We start from the raw sequence: 17,698 nt of genomic DNA on the forward strand, positions 1-17,698 counted from the left end.
GAAAAACTTTTTGCCACAAAGGCGTTTTCTGAAATGATTAGGTAATAAGTTTACTTGGAAATGCTCCCTTGTCTTTGGCATCTAGCCTTGCTGATTAAAAAAAAAAATCTGCTTGCAATGATAACTTAGTAAATATTATTCTCATTTTCTCAGCTAGCTTTTGAGGTTTTTCATTTTAATCTTTATTTTTGACAGTTTTGCTAGAAGGTGTCTGATGTGAGTTTATTTTTATTTACTGGATTTAGCGTTGATTGTGTATTCCTATCCTGAGGACTCAAGTCTGTTTTCATGTCTGAAAACTCTCACCCATTATCTCTTCAGGTTTTATTTATCCATCATTCTTCCTGTTCTTTTTGTTTGGAATTGCTGTTAGACCTGTTGTGGACTCAATATAGCTACTGTCTTTCTTTTACATATTTATCTCAGTAAGTCTCTATGTGACTTTCTGTGTGAATTATCTGCTCTATTTCTATTCACTAATTACTTCCAACTGTGGCCAGTCAAAAATTATTTCTTGCATAGATCTGTCTCAGTGATTATACTTTAGGCAAAGCTGGTTATCAGGTACAAACTTCCAGTTATATAAAAAGTCCTGGAGATGCAGTATACAATAGGGTGACTATAGTTAGTAATATTGTATTGTGTATTTAATACCGGCTGTTGGTATCAAGCAGTGAGACCAACTCTTGCCTTCAATCCCTTTTAATGCCTAATGTTAACCCTCTTGCCTTAGAATCAGGAGCTTGGCAAGACCTCAGGCCCTGTATTATCTTACAGGAAGATTGCTGTACTTGTGGATATTATTTTTAGAAGTCTTTTTATTATTATTATTGCTTGCTGGGACACTGCTATGCATTTGGAATGGTGGCCTGGGAAGAGATGTGCTCAAAGCCTGAACATACAGCATCATTTTCATAGAAAGTCGGCATGACTGTTTTACAAGACAAGGAAATTGATGTGCAGAGAGACTTGGGGATCTTTTCCTGGCAACAGACAGAATTAGAACTAAATGCCAGGCTACATGTAGTCTTATAATTCAGGCTCTTCGCATTACACAGTGATACTTTAAGTTTCTGATCAGTCCTGGTGTCGACCAAAACAAACAATCAGTTGTCAATCTAAGAAAGAAATGGAAAATTTTATTCAAGCCAAACTGAGGAAGCTGTTATGTTCAGTCTCTCTGAGAGCTCTAAGAACTATTCTGAAGAGATGAAGGGGGAGGCCAAAACGTATGTGATTTTGGCAAAGGGTACGTGCAATCAAGAACTCATCATAGAAGATTTTACTATTTTTGAGAAACAGATACCTTAGTTAATGAACAGTATTAGTGCTTTTCTAAGTATGGGAAGATGCAAGAAACTGGGGTCACAAGTCTGAAAATACCTAGCTCAGGGCCAGTTCTGTCAGTCTTCCCAGAGCACAAAGTATCTCATCCTGATTTTTGCCCTGAAGTCCTTTCAAGGTGTATTATGTCAGTGACCACCACATGGCTGATGACTTGATTCTTACAGAACTAGATAGTGGGTAACATTATTTTACAGTCCCCCCTCCCCCCCGCCTTTCTATCTTAATTTCAGACAAAATTTTGGAGGCATTTCATGGTAACTTTGTCCCACGGGGCTAAGAATGCTCATTCCCAAGTTAGGCAAGGATTTCCTTGATAGGTCACAGCACACAAGTCCAGTAACAGCACACGAGTTAAAGTAGCCAAAAGTCTCTGGACCACCTGTCTTTCTAGTCTGTTCTGGTCTAGGAAATGTTTCCTTTTTGTTGCTTCTTGCCATATTTAGAGTTATAATATTACAGCCATTGATCTTACGGAGCTGGATATTTGATCATTTCACATCGCCAAATCATTCACTTTATCTGAGGCTCAGCCATGTGTTTAGTAATGTAAGAAACAGTCTTGTAAAATAAGCAGAATACAGGTAACATAGCTAGTAGCATTAATAAGCTCATAAGTATTTATGCTAAGAACTTACATTAGGTGTGGTGCAATGTATTGCCTGGCTATCTGACCAGTCTGTTCTGCACTAATCACAATCTTGAAGGGAAATATTACATTGGCTGCACCTGTAGGTGGTCTGCACCCACCAGGCGAATGGTGAGTCATCATGACCCCTTATATGATAGAGAAAGAATGTTCTCTTCTAAGGAGTTATATGGCTGGCATCAGAAGGAGAAAACTTGATCTTTATGGTTGAGCGTGTGTTTCTGCCCCTGGGGAGTCTGATTAATGCATACTGTGGATGCATAATACACATGAGAAGGAAGGAGGAGGCCCAGAAGGGCAGAGAAAAATTTTATGTCTGAATTTTCCTTGTCTTGTCTTAAACTGTGAATTTCTATTTCATTACTTGGCATTGTACTAAGATATATATGTGTGTGCTATGATAGGGTAGGACCAGCTTTTGGAAGATATCTAAAACAAGGTTTTGTGAACTTGAAAGCAGCTTATCACTTCATTGGAAATGACAAAACCTGATGTCTAAAACAACTGCAGAAGAATTGGAGTCAAATTATGAAGTATTGGTTAAATAATGAGAGAAATTGGTGGACAGTTTGGAAAAATTGACACTTGAGCAGATTTTTAAAGAAAGGATAGATTTTAGCTAGTGAAGGGAAGATATATGAGGTGAGAGGAAGAGACTAGAGACCAGACAGAGGTAAAGAAGAGGGAATAGCCAGCTGTAGGCACCTCTGCAGGGAAGGGAGGGGGCAGCAGAGAGCAGAGCCCACCCTCAGGGAAAGGAGCCCACCCAGAGGCGCTAAGACTTCCTAGATATGTGGAGAGGGAGCATTCACAGTTGCAATTATTAGTTCTTCTAAACCTGGAAGGAAAGAAGAGAGAGGATCCATGAGGGAATAAAGACAGATTTTTATCTGTCAGATTGATTGATTTGATAGTTAGAAACTTAATTATCCTAAAAGTCTGAGACTCATATATGTTTATCTGAGTAAAGCAGAAATACGCTGACTATTACCATTTCTAAAACTTATAAGCCTTCAGAACTTACATACAATCAAGAGGCAGTCAAGCAGTCAAAAAGCAGAACTTTTTAAAAGCCTAAGTACTGGTACTAGGGCCTCTGAAGCTGTTTGTTTTTAAATAGCAACTCTTATCTGAGTTCAGTAAGAAAGTTTATTTGTGCAACTATTAAATTCGTTCAAACTGCTGGATTTTATAGGAATTTTGGCTTAATTGATCAGATACTGCAATGTTAGGACAAGATAAAGCTAGTTACCCATACCAGTTTTACTGAAATTTTATAGAAATTGAAATCTATCATTCAACCTTTTATTTTAGGTGACATTATGTAGTAAATTGGAGAAGGAAATGGCAACCCACTCCAGTACTCTTGCCTGGAAAATTCCATGGATGGAAGATTTGTTTTGCTGTGTAGAAGCTTTTTAGTTTAGTTTAAATCAGTGGTTCCACTTACTGATTTTTGCTTCTCTTGCTTGTGCCTTTGGTGTCATATCCCGGCCCCCCCCCAAAAAAAAAAAATTGTTGCCAAGATGAATGTCAAGGAGCTTCCACTCTAATTTTTTTCAAGGAGTTTTATTGTTTCAGCTCTTACATTTAAATCTTTAATCCATATGAAGTTAATTTTTGTGAGTGGTATAAGATAGAGATCCAGTTTCATTCTTCTACATGTGCTTATCCAGTTTCCCCAATGCCATTTATTGAAGAGACTATTCTTTCTCTTGAGTATTCTTGGCTCCCTTGTCAAATATTAGTTGACCATATATGTGAGGATTTATTTCTGGCCACTCAATTCTATTCCATTGGTCTATGTATCTGTTGTGTATTCCATACCATACCATTCTTATTACTGTAGCTTTGTAGTAAAGTTTGAAATCAGGAAGTGTGGTATCTTCAGGTTTGGTCTTCTTTCTTAGGAGTGCTTTAGCTATTTGAGATCTTTTAAGGTTCTGTATAAATTTTAAGATTGTTTTTTCTGTTTATATGGAAAATGCTATTGGAATTTCGGTATGGATTGCATTGAATTTATAGATGGCTCTGGGTAGTACGGGCATTTTAACAACGTTCTTCCAAATGATAAACATGGTATATCTTCCCATTTATTTGTGACTTTTTCAATGTCTTTCATCAGTGTTAGTTTTCAGCATTACAGATCTTTTATTTCCTCGGTTAAATTTATTCCTTAGTAATTTGTTATTTTTGATGCTATTGTGAATGGAATTGCTTTTTTTGTTTTTCATATATTTTGTTGTTAGTATATAAAAATGCTATACTCAATGTTTTTATATTTGAAGATTGGGCTTTGGGGAAGTGATTAGGTCACAGGGCAGAGTCCTCATAAATGTAATTAGTTCCCTTATAAAAGAGACTCCAGAGAGCTTCACTGCTCCTTTCCCTGTTAGAGGAACTGTGAAAAATAAATGTTTGTTTTTTAAGCCACCTGCTCAATAGTATTTTTGTTGTAGTAGCCAGAGTGGACTGAGATAACTATCTATTAATGAACAGGTACACGTGTGCTAAGTCAGTTCAGTCATATCTGACTCTTTGGGACTCTATGAACTGTGGCCTGCCAGGCTCCTCTGTCCATGGGATTCTCCAAACAGGAATACGGAGTGGGTTGCCATACCCTCCTCCAGGGGATCTACCCAACCCAGGGATCGAACTGCATCTCTTACGTCTCCTGCATTGGCAGGTGGGTTCTTTACCACTAGTGCCACCTACGAAGCCCCATTAATGAACACACCAGCACAATGTCCTGTAGAACATGTGACGCAAACTTACTGAGAATGTCTCTGAGTGAACTCACTCCTTAAGTGGCGCAAACCCATCTTCCTTGATCTCTACCAGTCCTTTCTTTGAATGCTGGGAAAGAAACCTAAGGTTTTCAAACCTAAGGTTATGATTGGGCAGGAACCCTGGGAGCTTCTGATAGAATTTCAGTGCCCTCAATGAATCTTAACAAATTATCCTTAAAAGAATATGCTTCTCTTCCCCATTCACTTCTACCTCAGTCATCGCTAGAAAGTCACTGAGGACCCCATTCACTTCTACCTCAGTCATCGCTAGAAAGTCACTGAGGACCCTAAGCTAAGAATTTATACAGCCACAGTTGCAGCAGTGAACCTCAAAGGTGGTCTTCATGCGGATAAAAGGGAAAGTCATGAATTAAATGAATATAGGTCAGCTTAGGGTCCAGTTTTTTTTTTTTCCATCTTGTAGATTGAGATCATCTCAACCCTTGAAATGTTTGTTCTTTGAAGGATGTCTGGGTACACAGTTACTCAACATTTGAACACTGAGAAGTCTGTCTGCTTGGCTTGCCCTGTGCTGTTTCTTGGACTGTCTTTAAGCTCCCATGAAGAGTTAATCCACACTGAGTGATCCAGACTTGGAGAAATGTCCTGCTGGGGGATGTGGTGGACCCCGCAGTGAGACCAAACCTCTGGGGAGGGGCCACGTTTTCCTGAAAGGTACATGAAAACTGACCACATATGTGTGTGTGTGTACATATACACATTATCCATTTACACTTTATCCATTCCTTGTCAATGGGCATTTAGGTTGTTTCCATGTCTTGGCTGTTGTGAATAGTGCTGCTGTGAACATAAGGGTGATGTATCTTTTTGAATTATAGTTTTGTCCGAACATATTCCCAGGTGTGGGAGCTGGATCATATGGCAATTCTATTTTTAGTTTTCTAACAAACCTCTATACTATTTCCCATAGTGGCTGTACCAACTTACGTTCCCACCAACAGTGTAGGAGGGTTCCCTTTTCTCTGCACCCTCTCCCGCATTTGTTTGTCGGTTCTAATTATGGCCAGTCTGGACTGGTGTGAGACAGTACCTCATTGTAGTTTTATTTTGCATGTCTCTAATAATTAGTGACATTGAGCATCTTTCATGTGCCTACTGGCCATCTGTTTGTCTTCTTTGGAGAAATGTCTATCAAGGTCCTCTGCCCATTTTTCAATTGGGTGTTGGGATGAGTGTTCAGGTCTTCCCCATGCAGTGAGATGGGGGTGATTATTGTCAAATCCTACTGTTGACTGAAACTCATTTGGGCACCTGAGAACGATGGAAGGATTGGTGGTGTGGCTCCCATCAGGATCTTCTCCCCTCCCCCACCCCAAGTTAGAGAACTGGTTCCTCCTTCCAGCCATCAGGTAGAACCCTCCAATGGTCACAACACAATAAGTTATTTCTGCACCTTTGTTTCCAGCTGCAGGTTTATTTCCACTTCAGAATCTATTTGTAGAAGTCACGAGACTGCCATAGGTGCCTCATACTGTTGAGTAGAAAGCCCACAGGAAGAGGACAGACAGATGGACTCAGCTGCCCCCACCTCCTCAGACAGGCGGAGGACAAGCCAGGCAGACCCTGGAGGTCAGCTGAGTCCTTAGGGGGACAGGAAAGGCCAGGGTCAAAGGGAAAATAACACAAACTCTGCATGGGGGGCTTCCAGTAAAGGCAGGGAAACACCATGCCATTCAAACAAAGACCCTCCAGTCCCCCTCCTTGCCTAAGAATGCCACACCATTTGTTAGAAAGTTTGCCTACTGTCCCCGATAGCAAAGAACAGATAGAATTTTACCAGCAGGAGCTCAGAAACATACTAAGAACAAAAGATGAAGTGGTCTGAGGATTAGGGGTTGATTTTCAGCCCAAGACACAAAGCCAGTTCAGACTTCTGAATTTTTCCATCCTTGTTCACATCGCAGTGGCGCAAAAGAATCTCGCGAAACTTATCAAGGTCCACCCCTCTGATGTTGGGCTGAGGACAACAAAAAATAACATGTCAGTAGGCAAGTCAGTGGTGGTCCCACCCTTTCATGCTGCCCTGCCCCCACTCCCTGTCTACTAAACTTAGGGGCCACCCAGGCTTCTGGGAGCGCCTCCCTGAAGACAGGCCTCCAGGGAGGATTCCCTCTCTTCATCCCACCAAATATTGCCAAGGACTAGTTTTCTGCTACCAGGTTCAATTTTCATCCTGTCCCTTCAGGTCAGAGAATGTCTGTTCCTACATCACTTCTCTGCAGTTTGTACAGAAAACCTGCCTTTTTCACAACCACAATAAAGATATTTTGCCTTAGAGCAGAAGATGGTTACCAAAATTCTGTCTCACTACAATGATGAGAGAAGGCGCATTTATTAACTCCCTGCGGAGATACTGAAATCTCCCTCTAGTTTTTAAAAGGGTAACAATGAATTAAAATCTAAAGAATTATGTTGTTGAGCCAGATAGCCCCCATCAGATTTATTCCAAGGAATATTTCAGGGGCTAAGAAGGAATTGGGATGCAAGTCAGCTAGGAAAATGTTCTAAACTCAAAGGCCTGCAAAAGTGAACAATGGTGGATGGAACTCAATGATTCTTCCTAGGTTATTTTATTTAACCCTTACAATAACTCTGAGAGGTAAATGATTACTCCTTGTTTACAGATTAGAACACAGGCTCAGAAGAACTGAGACATCTTGCCATGCCAGAAGTTGCAGGAACAGTTTTGATCCCAAGTCTTTTGTCCCCAGTTAAGTACTCATTTCACCAGTTCTCACTGACCTCGTGGGGAATGGCTGGCCTAATGAAAGCCATACGAATGGTGATGAATCTAAATTTGAAAGTCAGTGTCTGAAGAGAATGGAAAAACCAACTAATCAGATTTCCAAACCCTTTGATTTTCAAACCCTTCAATTAGTGGACTAGTTATGAGTAAAGAGTGCAGGCAGCAGTTTGCAGAGTTTCAGGAACTCTCAGAAACATTTCCCATCACCTAACCTCACCCCTAGGTTTCCTCACTTCCAAAGAAAGCTCTAGGAAACCTGCAATAGGAAACAAAACCTTTCGTTCTACAACTAGACAGCCATGTTAAGACAAGCTAATTGGCACTGTCCCACAGGGTAAATGACTGACACCAGATCTACCCTGATAGAAGGTTTTAACAGAGAAGGGGAAAGAACAGCAAAAACTGGGAGCCAGATGGCAGAGAGCAAGAAGAAAACACACCAGAGTGGGGCAGGATTCTGGGGGAATCAGGAGGGGGAAATTGGGGGCCAGAAGCTAAACTTGATAGACTTCATTTCTCTGCCAAGAATCTCTTGAGTGATTGGACAAAGAGGCTAAGGCATAACCTATTGTCTGTAGGTTCTCTTTGTTGAGTAGAGCTCCCTGGGTATCAGCGCCAAGCAGGTGTAGAAGTGGCCCCAGGGAATGTGGCCTAGAAGTTCTGAAAACAGCAAGCTACCCTCTGTGGCTCCATATTAAAGGCTCGTTTGCTGCACAGTTACAAGGCAAGGGTGTTTGGTCTTCAGTATCCTCAAACCACTTTGGCTACAACCCTTTCTGCAGCAAGTGACACCATGTCTTAGGATCCTTTTAGCACTCTTTTGAAAAGACTCAAGTGGTAGTCATTTACATAGTAGCAAAAATTAATTTGCTAAGATATTTATGCAATAACCAGACTATTCTAAGTGCTTTTTCCCTCCTTAACGTGTTTCCTGCAAAAGAATTATTCCTTTAAGTGAGTTGAAATATTTTTGCATGTGTGGAAGTATGTGTTGGGGAGGCATTTGTGGGTATGAATGTGGGTGTATGCAAAGGAAGTTTCTTTGGACCTTTTGAGTTGTTTCTAATGCTTGATAACTTACTAGGAGTCAGGAGAACTGAATGACACTGCTCAGAAATGCTTGGATCACAGAAGACAAATCATTTGAAACCACTGAGGGCCTCTGTTTTAATAACAAGTTGCCAATATAAACACATTCAGTTTCACCTTCTAAGGTCTCTATGCATCCCCTCTTGCCAACCATCTTCTTGTCAACAACAGAAAAGCAGATGGTATATCTAGCAGGGAAGAGAATAAACTGTTGAGACCTGGGGGTAGGAGCTCTCGTCGTCTCCAGGCAGACACCTTGGTCATCTCTGGCGTCCCTTTTATATGGCTTCTAACATTATTGTTCACATGTCTACTTCTTGGTGGGTGCTTAGAATCTTCAATATCTTGCCTTCCCACTTTCTAGTTTAGGATGTAGATTGTTTTGTTGGTGTTGATTGTCTTGCTGTGCTAAGTGACCTATAGTCTTTTAAAAAATCTTATGCAGAAATTATGGTGTCAGCTCCCTCAGGGACTTGCTATCTCAACACATCGATGGAGAACAGGCTTGGGTACTATTTTCCAGAGGTTAAAGAAAAGGGTGATCTGGTAATCAAATAATCCTTTTAACACAAATTCAACCTATGCATCATACATGACTGTACAAGAATTAAAAAGCTATAAAATAAGTGTGCTCAAGTCATGTCCAACTCTTTGCAACTCCATGAACTGTAGCCTCTGTCCATGGGATTTTCCAGGCAAGAATATGGGAGTGGGTTGCCATTTCAGGATTATTGTAAACATCAGGGATTCTGTCTAGAATTGTATGTTTAGAAGTTGAGCCAACCCCCTGCTAACTCCATGGCATGCTCTGAAAATTGCTTTTAAAATAAGTTACAGATATTGGCTTAATTGCCTTGTGGCCCTTTCTTATAAAATGAAAATAAAATCCACAGGAGATGGCTGTAGCTAATGAAGCTGAGAAATATCAGATCTCAGTGGTCTCAATGTCAGGGTCTCAATGACCCAATGGTCATAATTGACTACATCTTTGAAATTGTGCGGTGAATATTTTTTTATGCAACATGGAAGACTAGAAAGGTGCAATAAAGATAGGCACCTTCAATCATCTTGCTTCAGGGGAGAACATTAGTAACTAATTACTGTGTACATACTTTGTAGCTCAAGAGATCAGCTCCTATAAACTGATTTGTATTACAGACCACAGTCTGACTCAGTCCTTAGACACCAGCTATCTCAAGCTGTCTGGTACTAACATGGAGAAGTTCCAATAGCCCCACAGAAATAGAGTGGCAAGGACAGAAATGATGGGGAGCTTTTGATTTCACATAGAGGCGCTATGAGTCCATTAAAAAGTGACACAGACTTCTGCTTCCAGCCCAGGTTTTTAGATGGTCTCAAATTTTTTCCTTTAATTTTCTCTAGAAAATTATCTTTTCTGCTCTGTTGCTGGTTTAGATTTTACTTCCATGGTCTCGCATTAACCTTTGGAAGCCATTGCCAAACCCAGAGATGGTTGAAAGACAATTGAAAGAGTCTATAAGGATCTGAAGCCTCTAGGCTCGACAGGCAGTTAGGAGCCCTGGCTCCACTACAGAGAGGCAGCCACACAGCTCTGGAAAACAGGTTCCCAATCCCATTTATTCTAGCAAAAGCAAATTAAAACTCTAGTAAGACAAGGCCTTCTGCTGTGCAGCTTTAATGTCCCATAGATAAACTGCTCACTTTCTATGACAGAAATCATTCTGGTGTTACATAGATAATGAGTGAAATGGGATTTTTCCCTTAGCAATCAGCGTGTAAAAGGCAACACCACACCAACACCCAGCAACTGTTCTGACTGTGCAAACACTGGTGAAATCTCCGACAGGAGCAACATGTGAAGGAGACAAAGAAGGGGCAAGGGGCCAGTTGAGTGGGATTAATAAGAGTTAGGAGTTATCCTCATTAGACCTCAGAAATAAAAGAAATGTCTCATCCATACCTGCTTAACTACAATATGTAAACTTCCTGGAGATCTATGCCGAAATCAGTATCTGGGCATTTTTCCACTGCAAAACCCCATAATTCTAATCAGATTTTCAACATAGTCTGAGACTTCAAAAAGAGTTAATAATTGTTGCTACTCTAACTTATTGCCATCAAAGCCAATCAAAAAATGACCCTTGTGTCCTATACAAACCTCAAAAGCAATCCCTAATGATATTATCCCTAAGGTCACAAAGAGTCGGACACAACTGGGTAACTGAACTGAAGGATATGAAACTACTAAATTCAGTGGCTACACAGTCCCATAGAAAAACACCCACATAAGAATTGAAAATATCTGGATTTTTCCTGGATCATGCAGCTAGTCAGTACAGTTCATCAGGATCTCAGAGGAGATTGCTTTTTCAAACATTGTTTACCCTACATGGAACAGCTCTGCGATGCAGATATGATCTAAATTACATAAATCCCAACCACTGCAGTGCCTTCCTAAATAAAATAGCCATCTTAGGCTAGGTGTTAGAGCAGCCTGCTGCAGGGTTGGGGGCACTGAGTTCAGCGATGTGTGCGTGGGCCATTTTGAAGGAGGTCGCCATTATCTTCATGACCTCTACCATAGTCTCAGGTCTCAGGTCAAACAACAGGAGGCAACACAACCCCGCCCATCAACAGAAAATTGAATTAATGATTGACTAAGCATGGCCCTGCCCATCAGAACAAGACCCAGTTTCCCCCCCCAGTCAGTCTCTCCCATCAGGAAGCTTCCATAAGCCTTTTCTTATCCATCAGAGGGCAGACAGAATGAAAACCACAATCACAGAAAACTAATCAACTGATCACATGCACCACAGCCTTGTCTAAATCAATGAAACTATGAGCCATGCTGTGTAGGGCCACCTAAGGTGGACGGGTCATGGTGGAGTCTTCTGACAAAATGTGGTCCACTGGAGAAGGGAATGGCAAACCACTTCAGTATTCTTGCCTTGAGAACCCCATGAACAGTATGAAAGGGCAAAAAGATAGGACACTGAAAAATGAACTCCACAGATAGGTAGGTGCCCAATATGCTGCTGGAGAAGAGTGGAGGAATAACTCCAAAAAGAATGAAGAGATGGAGCCAAAGAGAAAACAGCGCCCAGTTGTAGATGTGACCGATGATGAAAATAAAGTCCGATGCTGTAAGCAGCAGTATAGCATAGGAACCTGGAATGTTGGGTCCATGAATCAAGGGAAATTGGAAATGGTCAAACAGGAGCAGCCCCTTGGTGTTTAAAAAAAAAAAAAAAAAAGAAAATCCCAAGTATGGAATTTATTACATGAAATTAAACGTTTTAGTTATTCTAGTAACCAAGTCCATAGGAGGAAGACTTTCTTTAATCAAAAAATAAAATAGCAAGGTGCTCCTTTGGTAAAATGGATAACTTTTAAATAATGGTAACAAGAAGCTCCTATGGGGGCTTCACCTAATTGGAACTACAAATGATCTCAAGAGTGGAGAGATTTGTTGGGTTTCACAAATGCTCAAGGGCTTCCCAGGTGGTGCTAGTGGTAAAGAATCTGCCTGCCAGTGCAGGAGACATAAGAGACACAGGTTCGACCCCTGGATCAGGAAGATCCCCTAGAGGAGAGCATGGCAACCCACTCCAGTGTTCTTGCCAGGAGAATCCCATGGACAGCAGGCTGCAGTCCATAGGGTTGTAAAGAGTCAGACACGACTGAAGAGGCTTAGCACACATGCACAGATGATCAAAGTTTGTTAAATAGGCTGCATCCCTAGATTTTCTGCATCATTACTCTTTGGCCCTACTGATTCCCCCCAAATAAACGATGGAATCAAAACAGCAGGCCCAATTCCTGATGAGAATGATCTATCTACCCGGTCTCATGAAGTCACCTGGACAAGCTCCATCATGTCTTTGACAAACCCATCCACTTCTGGGCCTTCTAGGGCTCCAGTTTTACTCTGAAAGATGAAAGATCCAATCAGCCAAATATAACTTTCTTAAGTCAAAAAGCTTAAAGAATAAATTACACAAGTAGACCAAATCAGTATTCTTTTGTGACTGCAAACAAGTTTGGAAATGGCATGTTCTAACATGTTCGCTGTGTAGGACATGCATGCTCCACATAAATCAAAAGAATTCACTCTAAGTAACTCCCCTCATATAATCAATGGCATGGTTTGGAATAGTTTTGATGGAAGCAGTAGTTTTGAGTTCCTTACTGTGACAAATAGCATTAAAGACTATACCAACTTTATTTACTTCCCAAATACCAGGACTCAGTTCAGACTAGTGCTAATTACACATTCATTGACCCTTTGCAGGCCATATTGCCATTTTAAGATTTTGCTTTATGATTTAGCAATGATTTAATTATTTTCAAAACATTTTAAATTCAAGAGGTACTAGATTGAGTGAGCATATTAGAATTATAATATGGTTCATGTATAAAATATTTTTACCCATTTTATAAGAATACCTGTAAAAGTACAATACATATTTAAATATTTCAGTTTCTTGTCTAAAGTTTCAGTTATGACAAGTCATCCATTTTCTTCAAGATTTTTTTTAATCCTGACCCTTTAACATATCATTTTTTTAAAAAATCCATTTCCTTAGTGTGTTTTACCAGACACTACTACAGTAATTGCTATATGCCAGGAATTCCTCTAAGAGCTTTACAAACATGAATTCACTTTCCCGCTATTTCTTTAGATTGGGTGTAGTTTTTTTGTATGACTATTTGCTTTTGTATTTGAGCATACTAATATAGAGACCAAGAGGGAGAAACTTTTTTAGTTTGGATATAAGGCACAGGGAAAAAAAAAAAAAAGACTTTATTTTCTTCTCCATCAATACTCCTATGTCTATTTTTACTTAATTCTCAGAAGGTTTATTATAGAGAAGCTAAGGGTGCCTTGACATAGCAACATACATGTGCGATTGCTGTTCATTACATAAGGTTAGGGTCTGTGAGTAGGATGACAACACATAGGGACTAAACAAGCTTCCTACCTAAAGATGGCCAGCATAGTATATCAAAAAAGCACACTTACAACATCATAGTGAGCAAAGATTTTCTCAAAGTCCCTTTTTCTTTCTTCAGAGGAACAAGCCTGTGTATGGAGAAAGTAGTATGTCAGTCAGTAATGTGAAACTTCCGTTGTACCATTCCTCCAGGGTCTTAGGCAACTTTTATAAACTTTTAGTCAACAATGCTTAATCCCTTAATTCCAGCACTGAACTTTGTCAGTCTCTAAATAAACTGAAGGCAAGAGAATTAAATGCCCATCTTCCCTCCCACTGAAATCTGTGGAGAAATATGAATGATACAAACCCATCTAGAGAAGCGTCACTACTTACATCCATTTTAAATTGGAGAAGGAAGTTTTCCTGAAGAGCCAGAATCCTAAACAGGAAAAAAACCCAAAAACAAAAAATGTAATCCATGGGATGATCTTTCAGCTCTCAATTAAAAGTAAAATGTGTAATTCAAGTGTGAGGAAAGGACAGGCAATTTCCAAGTTATATTCTGCATAATAGGATATGTGCTTGGAAAACAGGAATTTATACAGTACAAAAATTTAAAAAGGGAAAGACTTTCACAGGAATTAGTAGTCACCATAGACATTTAAAAATTCCAGCAAGGTTGCAGGTACAAGGTCATATGCAAAATTCAGTTTTTCTATATATTAGTAATGGCCAATCCAAAAAAGAAGGCAAGAATACCATTCCACTTATAATAGTATCAAAAAGAATAAAATTCTTAGGGGAAAGTATGAGACCCTAAGACTTAGAGAGTGATTTTTTCCAACATTGATCTATAGTTTTCAAAGATGACCTAAATATTATTGCAGCCATGAAATTAAAAGACGCTTGCTCCTTGGAAGAAAACTTATGACCAACCTAGACAGCATATTAAAAAGCAAAAGCATTACTTCGACAGCAAAGGTCTATGTAGTCGAAGCTATGGTTTTTCCAGTAGTCATGTATGCATGTAAATTGGACTATAAAGAAAGCTGGGCACCAAAGAATTGATGCTTTTGACCTGTGGTGTTGGAGAAGACTCTTGAGAATCCCTCGGACTGCAAGGAGATCTAACTAGTTCATTCTAAAGGAAATCAGTCCTGAATATTCATTGGAAGGACTGATGTTGAAGCTGAAACTCCAATACTTTGACTACCTGATGTGAAGAACTGACTCATTGGAAAAGACCCTGATGCTGGGAAAGATTGAAGGCAGGAGGAGGAGAGGATAACAGAGGATGAGATGATTGGATGGCATCACAGACTCAATGGACATGAGTCTGAGTAAACTCTGGGAGTTGGTGATGGACAGGGAGGCCTGGTGTGCTGCAGTGCACGGGGTTGCAAAGAGTCAAACATGACTGAGCAACTGAAGTGAAATATTATTGAAGGACATCCATGATCAGGAATTAGACTTAATATTGTTAGGATGGCAATATGCCTCAAATTTATCTGTATATCCAACACAATTACTATAAAAATCCCAGTTGCCTTTTTTTTTTGCAGAAATTGATAATCAGATTTTACAGTTCATGCAGAAGTTCAAGGGATTTAGAATACCCGTAACTATCTTGAACAAACCTTTGAAAATCATTCCTGATTTAAAGATTTACTCGAAGCAACAGTAATCAAGATAAGGGGGAGTGTACAACAGAAGATGTAGCACTATTGTAGGGATAGACACGTGGATCAGTGGAATAGAAAAGACAGTCTAAAAATACACCCATACATTTATGGTCAATTGATTTTTGCCAAGGCCATTGAATGGAGAAAGAATAGTCTTTAAAGAAATGGTGTTGTGGCAGATGGATATCCACATAGACTCCTACTTCATACCATATATAAAAATTAACCCAAAAGGTATCAAAGGCCTAAAAGCAAAAACTTAAATAATAAAACTCTTAGGAAAAAACATAAGGATAAATCTTCAGAAGCTTAGATTTTGGCAGGGGTTTCCTATATATGACACCTAGAACATAAGCAACCAAAACAAAATTCTGTTAAATTAGATAAATTCAGTTCAGTCACTAAATCGTATCCAACTCTTTGTGATCCCATGAACCACAGCACGCCAGGCCTCCCTGTCCATCACCAACTCCTGGAGTCCACCCAAACCCATGTCCATTGAGTTGGTGATGCCATCCAACCATCTCATCCTCTGTCCTCCCCTTCTCCCACCGTCAATCTTTCCCAGCATCAGGGTCTTTTCAAATGAGTCAGCTCTTCACATCAGGTGGCCAAAGTATTTGCAGTTTCAGTTTCAAAATCAGTCCTACCAGTGAACACCCAGGACTGATCTCCTTTAAGATGGACTGATTGGATTGCCTTGCAGTCCAAGGGACTCTCAAGAGTCTTCTCCAACACCACAATTCAAAAGTGTCAATTAGATAAATAAGGCCTCATCAAAATCAAAAACTTTTGTTCTTCCAAGGATACAGTCAAGAAAGTAAAAAGGGAAAGTATACAATGGGGGGAGAGAGTTTGCTAATCATGTATCTGATAACAATCTAGTATCCAGCATATGTAAAGAATTGCTACATATGCTATATATATATTGCTACATATGCTACAAAGAATTGCCACATATTGCTACATATTTTAATTTCCAGTAAAAGAAAAATTAACCCAATTTTAAAGTAGGCAAACGATGTGAATGGACATTTCTCCAAAGAAGATGTACAGATAGCCATGAAAATATGTACAAAATCATTAGTCATCAGGGAAATACAAATCAAAATTACGGTGAGGAACACACCCACTAGGATGATGCCAACAATAAATGCTGGTTAGAATATGGAGAAATTAGAACCAAACCTTCATACAGTATTAGTGGGAATGTAAAATGGCATGTCCGCTTTGGAAAGCTGTTTAGCGGTTTTTCAGAAAAGTAAGCACAGAACTGCTATATGAATCCTGAATTCCACTCCCAGGTATATAACCAAGAGAATCAAATACTTATGGTCACACAGAAACATGTACAAAGGTGTCCATAGCCTCATTATTCATAATAGCTTAGTAGTGGAAGAAATAACCTGCATGGTCATCAACCAATGAACATATGAACAAAACAGTATACACATACAATGAAATATTATTCAGGTAGAAAAAGGAAATATCGATATATGCTACAGCATGGATGATCCTTGAAAACCTTATGCTAAGTGAAATAGCAAGACACTAAAGACCACATATTGTATGATTCCATTTATATGAAATGCCCAGAACAAATATATAGGAACAAAAAGTAGATTAGTGGTTGCCAGGGACTGGCGGGAGAAGGGAGGAGATAATAATTCTTAATGTTATGCAATATCTTTCTGCCTTAGTGAAAATGTTCTGGAATTAGTAGTAGTGATGGTTGAGCAACCTTATGAATACACTAAAATATACTGAATTTTACACTCTTTTAAAGTGTGAATTATATAGTATATAAGTTATCTTCAATAAAAGTTACCTATTTCTCTTTTCTGCATAATTTCAATTGTACTTCAGTGGAATTGAGTCAGTTTTAAAAGACTAAAACCTTGCATTTATGTTATATTTATAATAATGGGTGTATATATAGGGAAAGGGAAAAAATATAACAGTTTGGAAAATTTTGCTTCTCTGGGTGTCCAGGGTAGAGAGAATTAAATTAAGCCAAATAGAGGGTAGACCATTCTGGGACTCGGCAAGAAATACTATTCTCATCTATTTGTTGACATCATATTTTAGAGTTTTTAGACATTTTTTCCTTTGGAAAGGAGCTTCTATATAGAGTAATAGGGCTTCCGTTCAGAATTAGGGATAGAGAAAGAAGATTCCCATGAATAAATATTTTAGGAATTTTTTGTCATTGAATCTGTTCCTTATTGCTGCTGTAACAAATTACCATAAACGTAGTAGCTTAAAACAACACAAATTAATATCTTATAGTACTGGAACTCAGAAATCTGAAATGGACTTCACTGGTGTTTCACGGTGTTAACAGGGTTGTATTCCTTATGGAGGTTTTAGGGGAGAATCTGTTTTCTAGCGTTTTTCAGCTTCTAGAAGCTACCTGCATTCTTTTATGGCCCCTTCCTCTACTTCAAGACAGCAATATA

The 17,698-nt window shown here is 39.4% G+C and overlaps 1 protein-coding gene across 1 annotated transcript in view; it reads right to left on the bottom strand.

Moving 5' to 3' along the window:
* Nucleotides 1-6,197: 6,197 nt before the first annotated feature.
* The window catches only part of SCGN (secretagogin, EF-hand calcium binding protein), a 51,553-nt gene continuing 40,052 nt past the window's right edge, over nucleotides 6,198-17,698 (bottom strand). The window contains exons 8-11 of the mRNA XM_069562632.1: nucleotides 13,951-13,996; nucleotides 13,644-13,703; nucleotides 12,480-12,548; nucleotides 6,198-6,760 (exon numbers count right to left, since the gene is read on the bottom strand). Of these exons, the coding sequence (XP_069418733.1) occupies nucleotides 6,632-6,760; nucleotides 12,480-12,548; nucleotides 13,644-13,703; nucleotides 13,951-13,996 (304 nt within the window). The 3' untranslated portion in view covers nucleotides 6,198-6,631. The remainder of the gene's footprint in view (nucleotides 6,761-12,479; nucleotides 12,549-13,643; nucleotides 13,704-13,950; nucleotides 13,997-17,698) is intronic.

Source organism: Ovis canadensis, chromosome 20 (genome assembly GCF_042477335.2).
Source record: "Ovis canadensis isolate MfBH-ARS-UI-01 breed Bighorn chromosome 20, ARS-UI_OviCan_v2, whole genome shotgun sequence".
Lineage (NCBI taxonomy): Eukaryota > Metazoa > Chordata > Mammalia > Artiodactyla > Bovidae > Ovis > Ovis canadensis.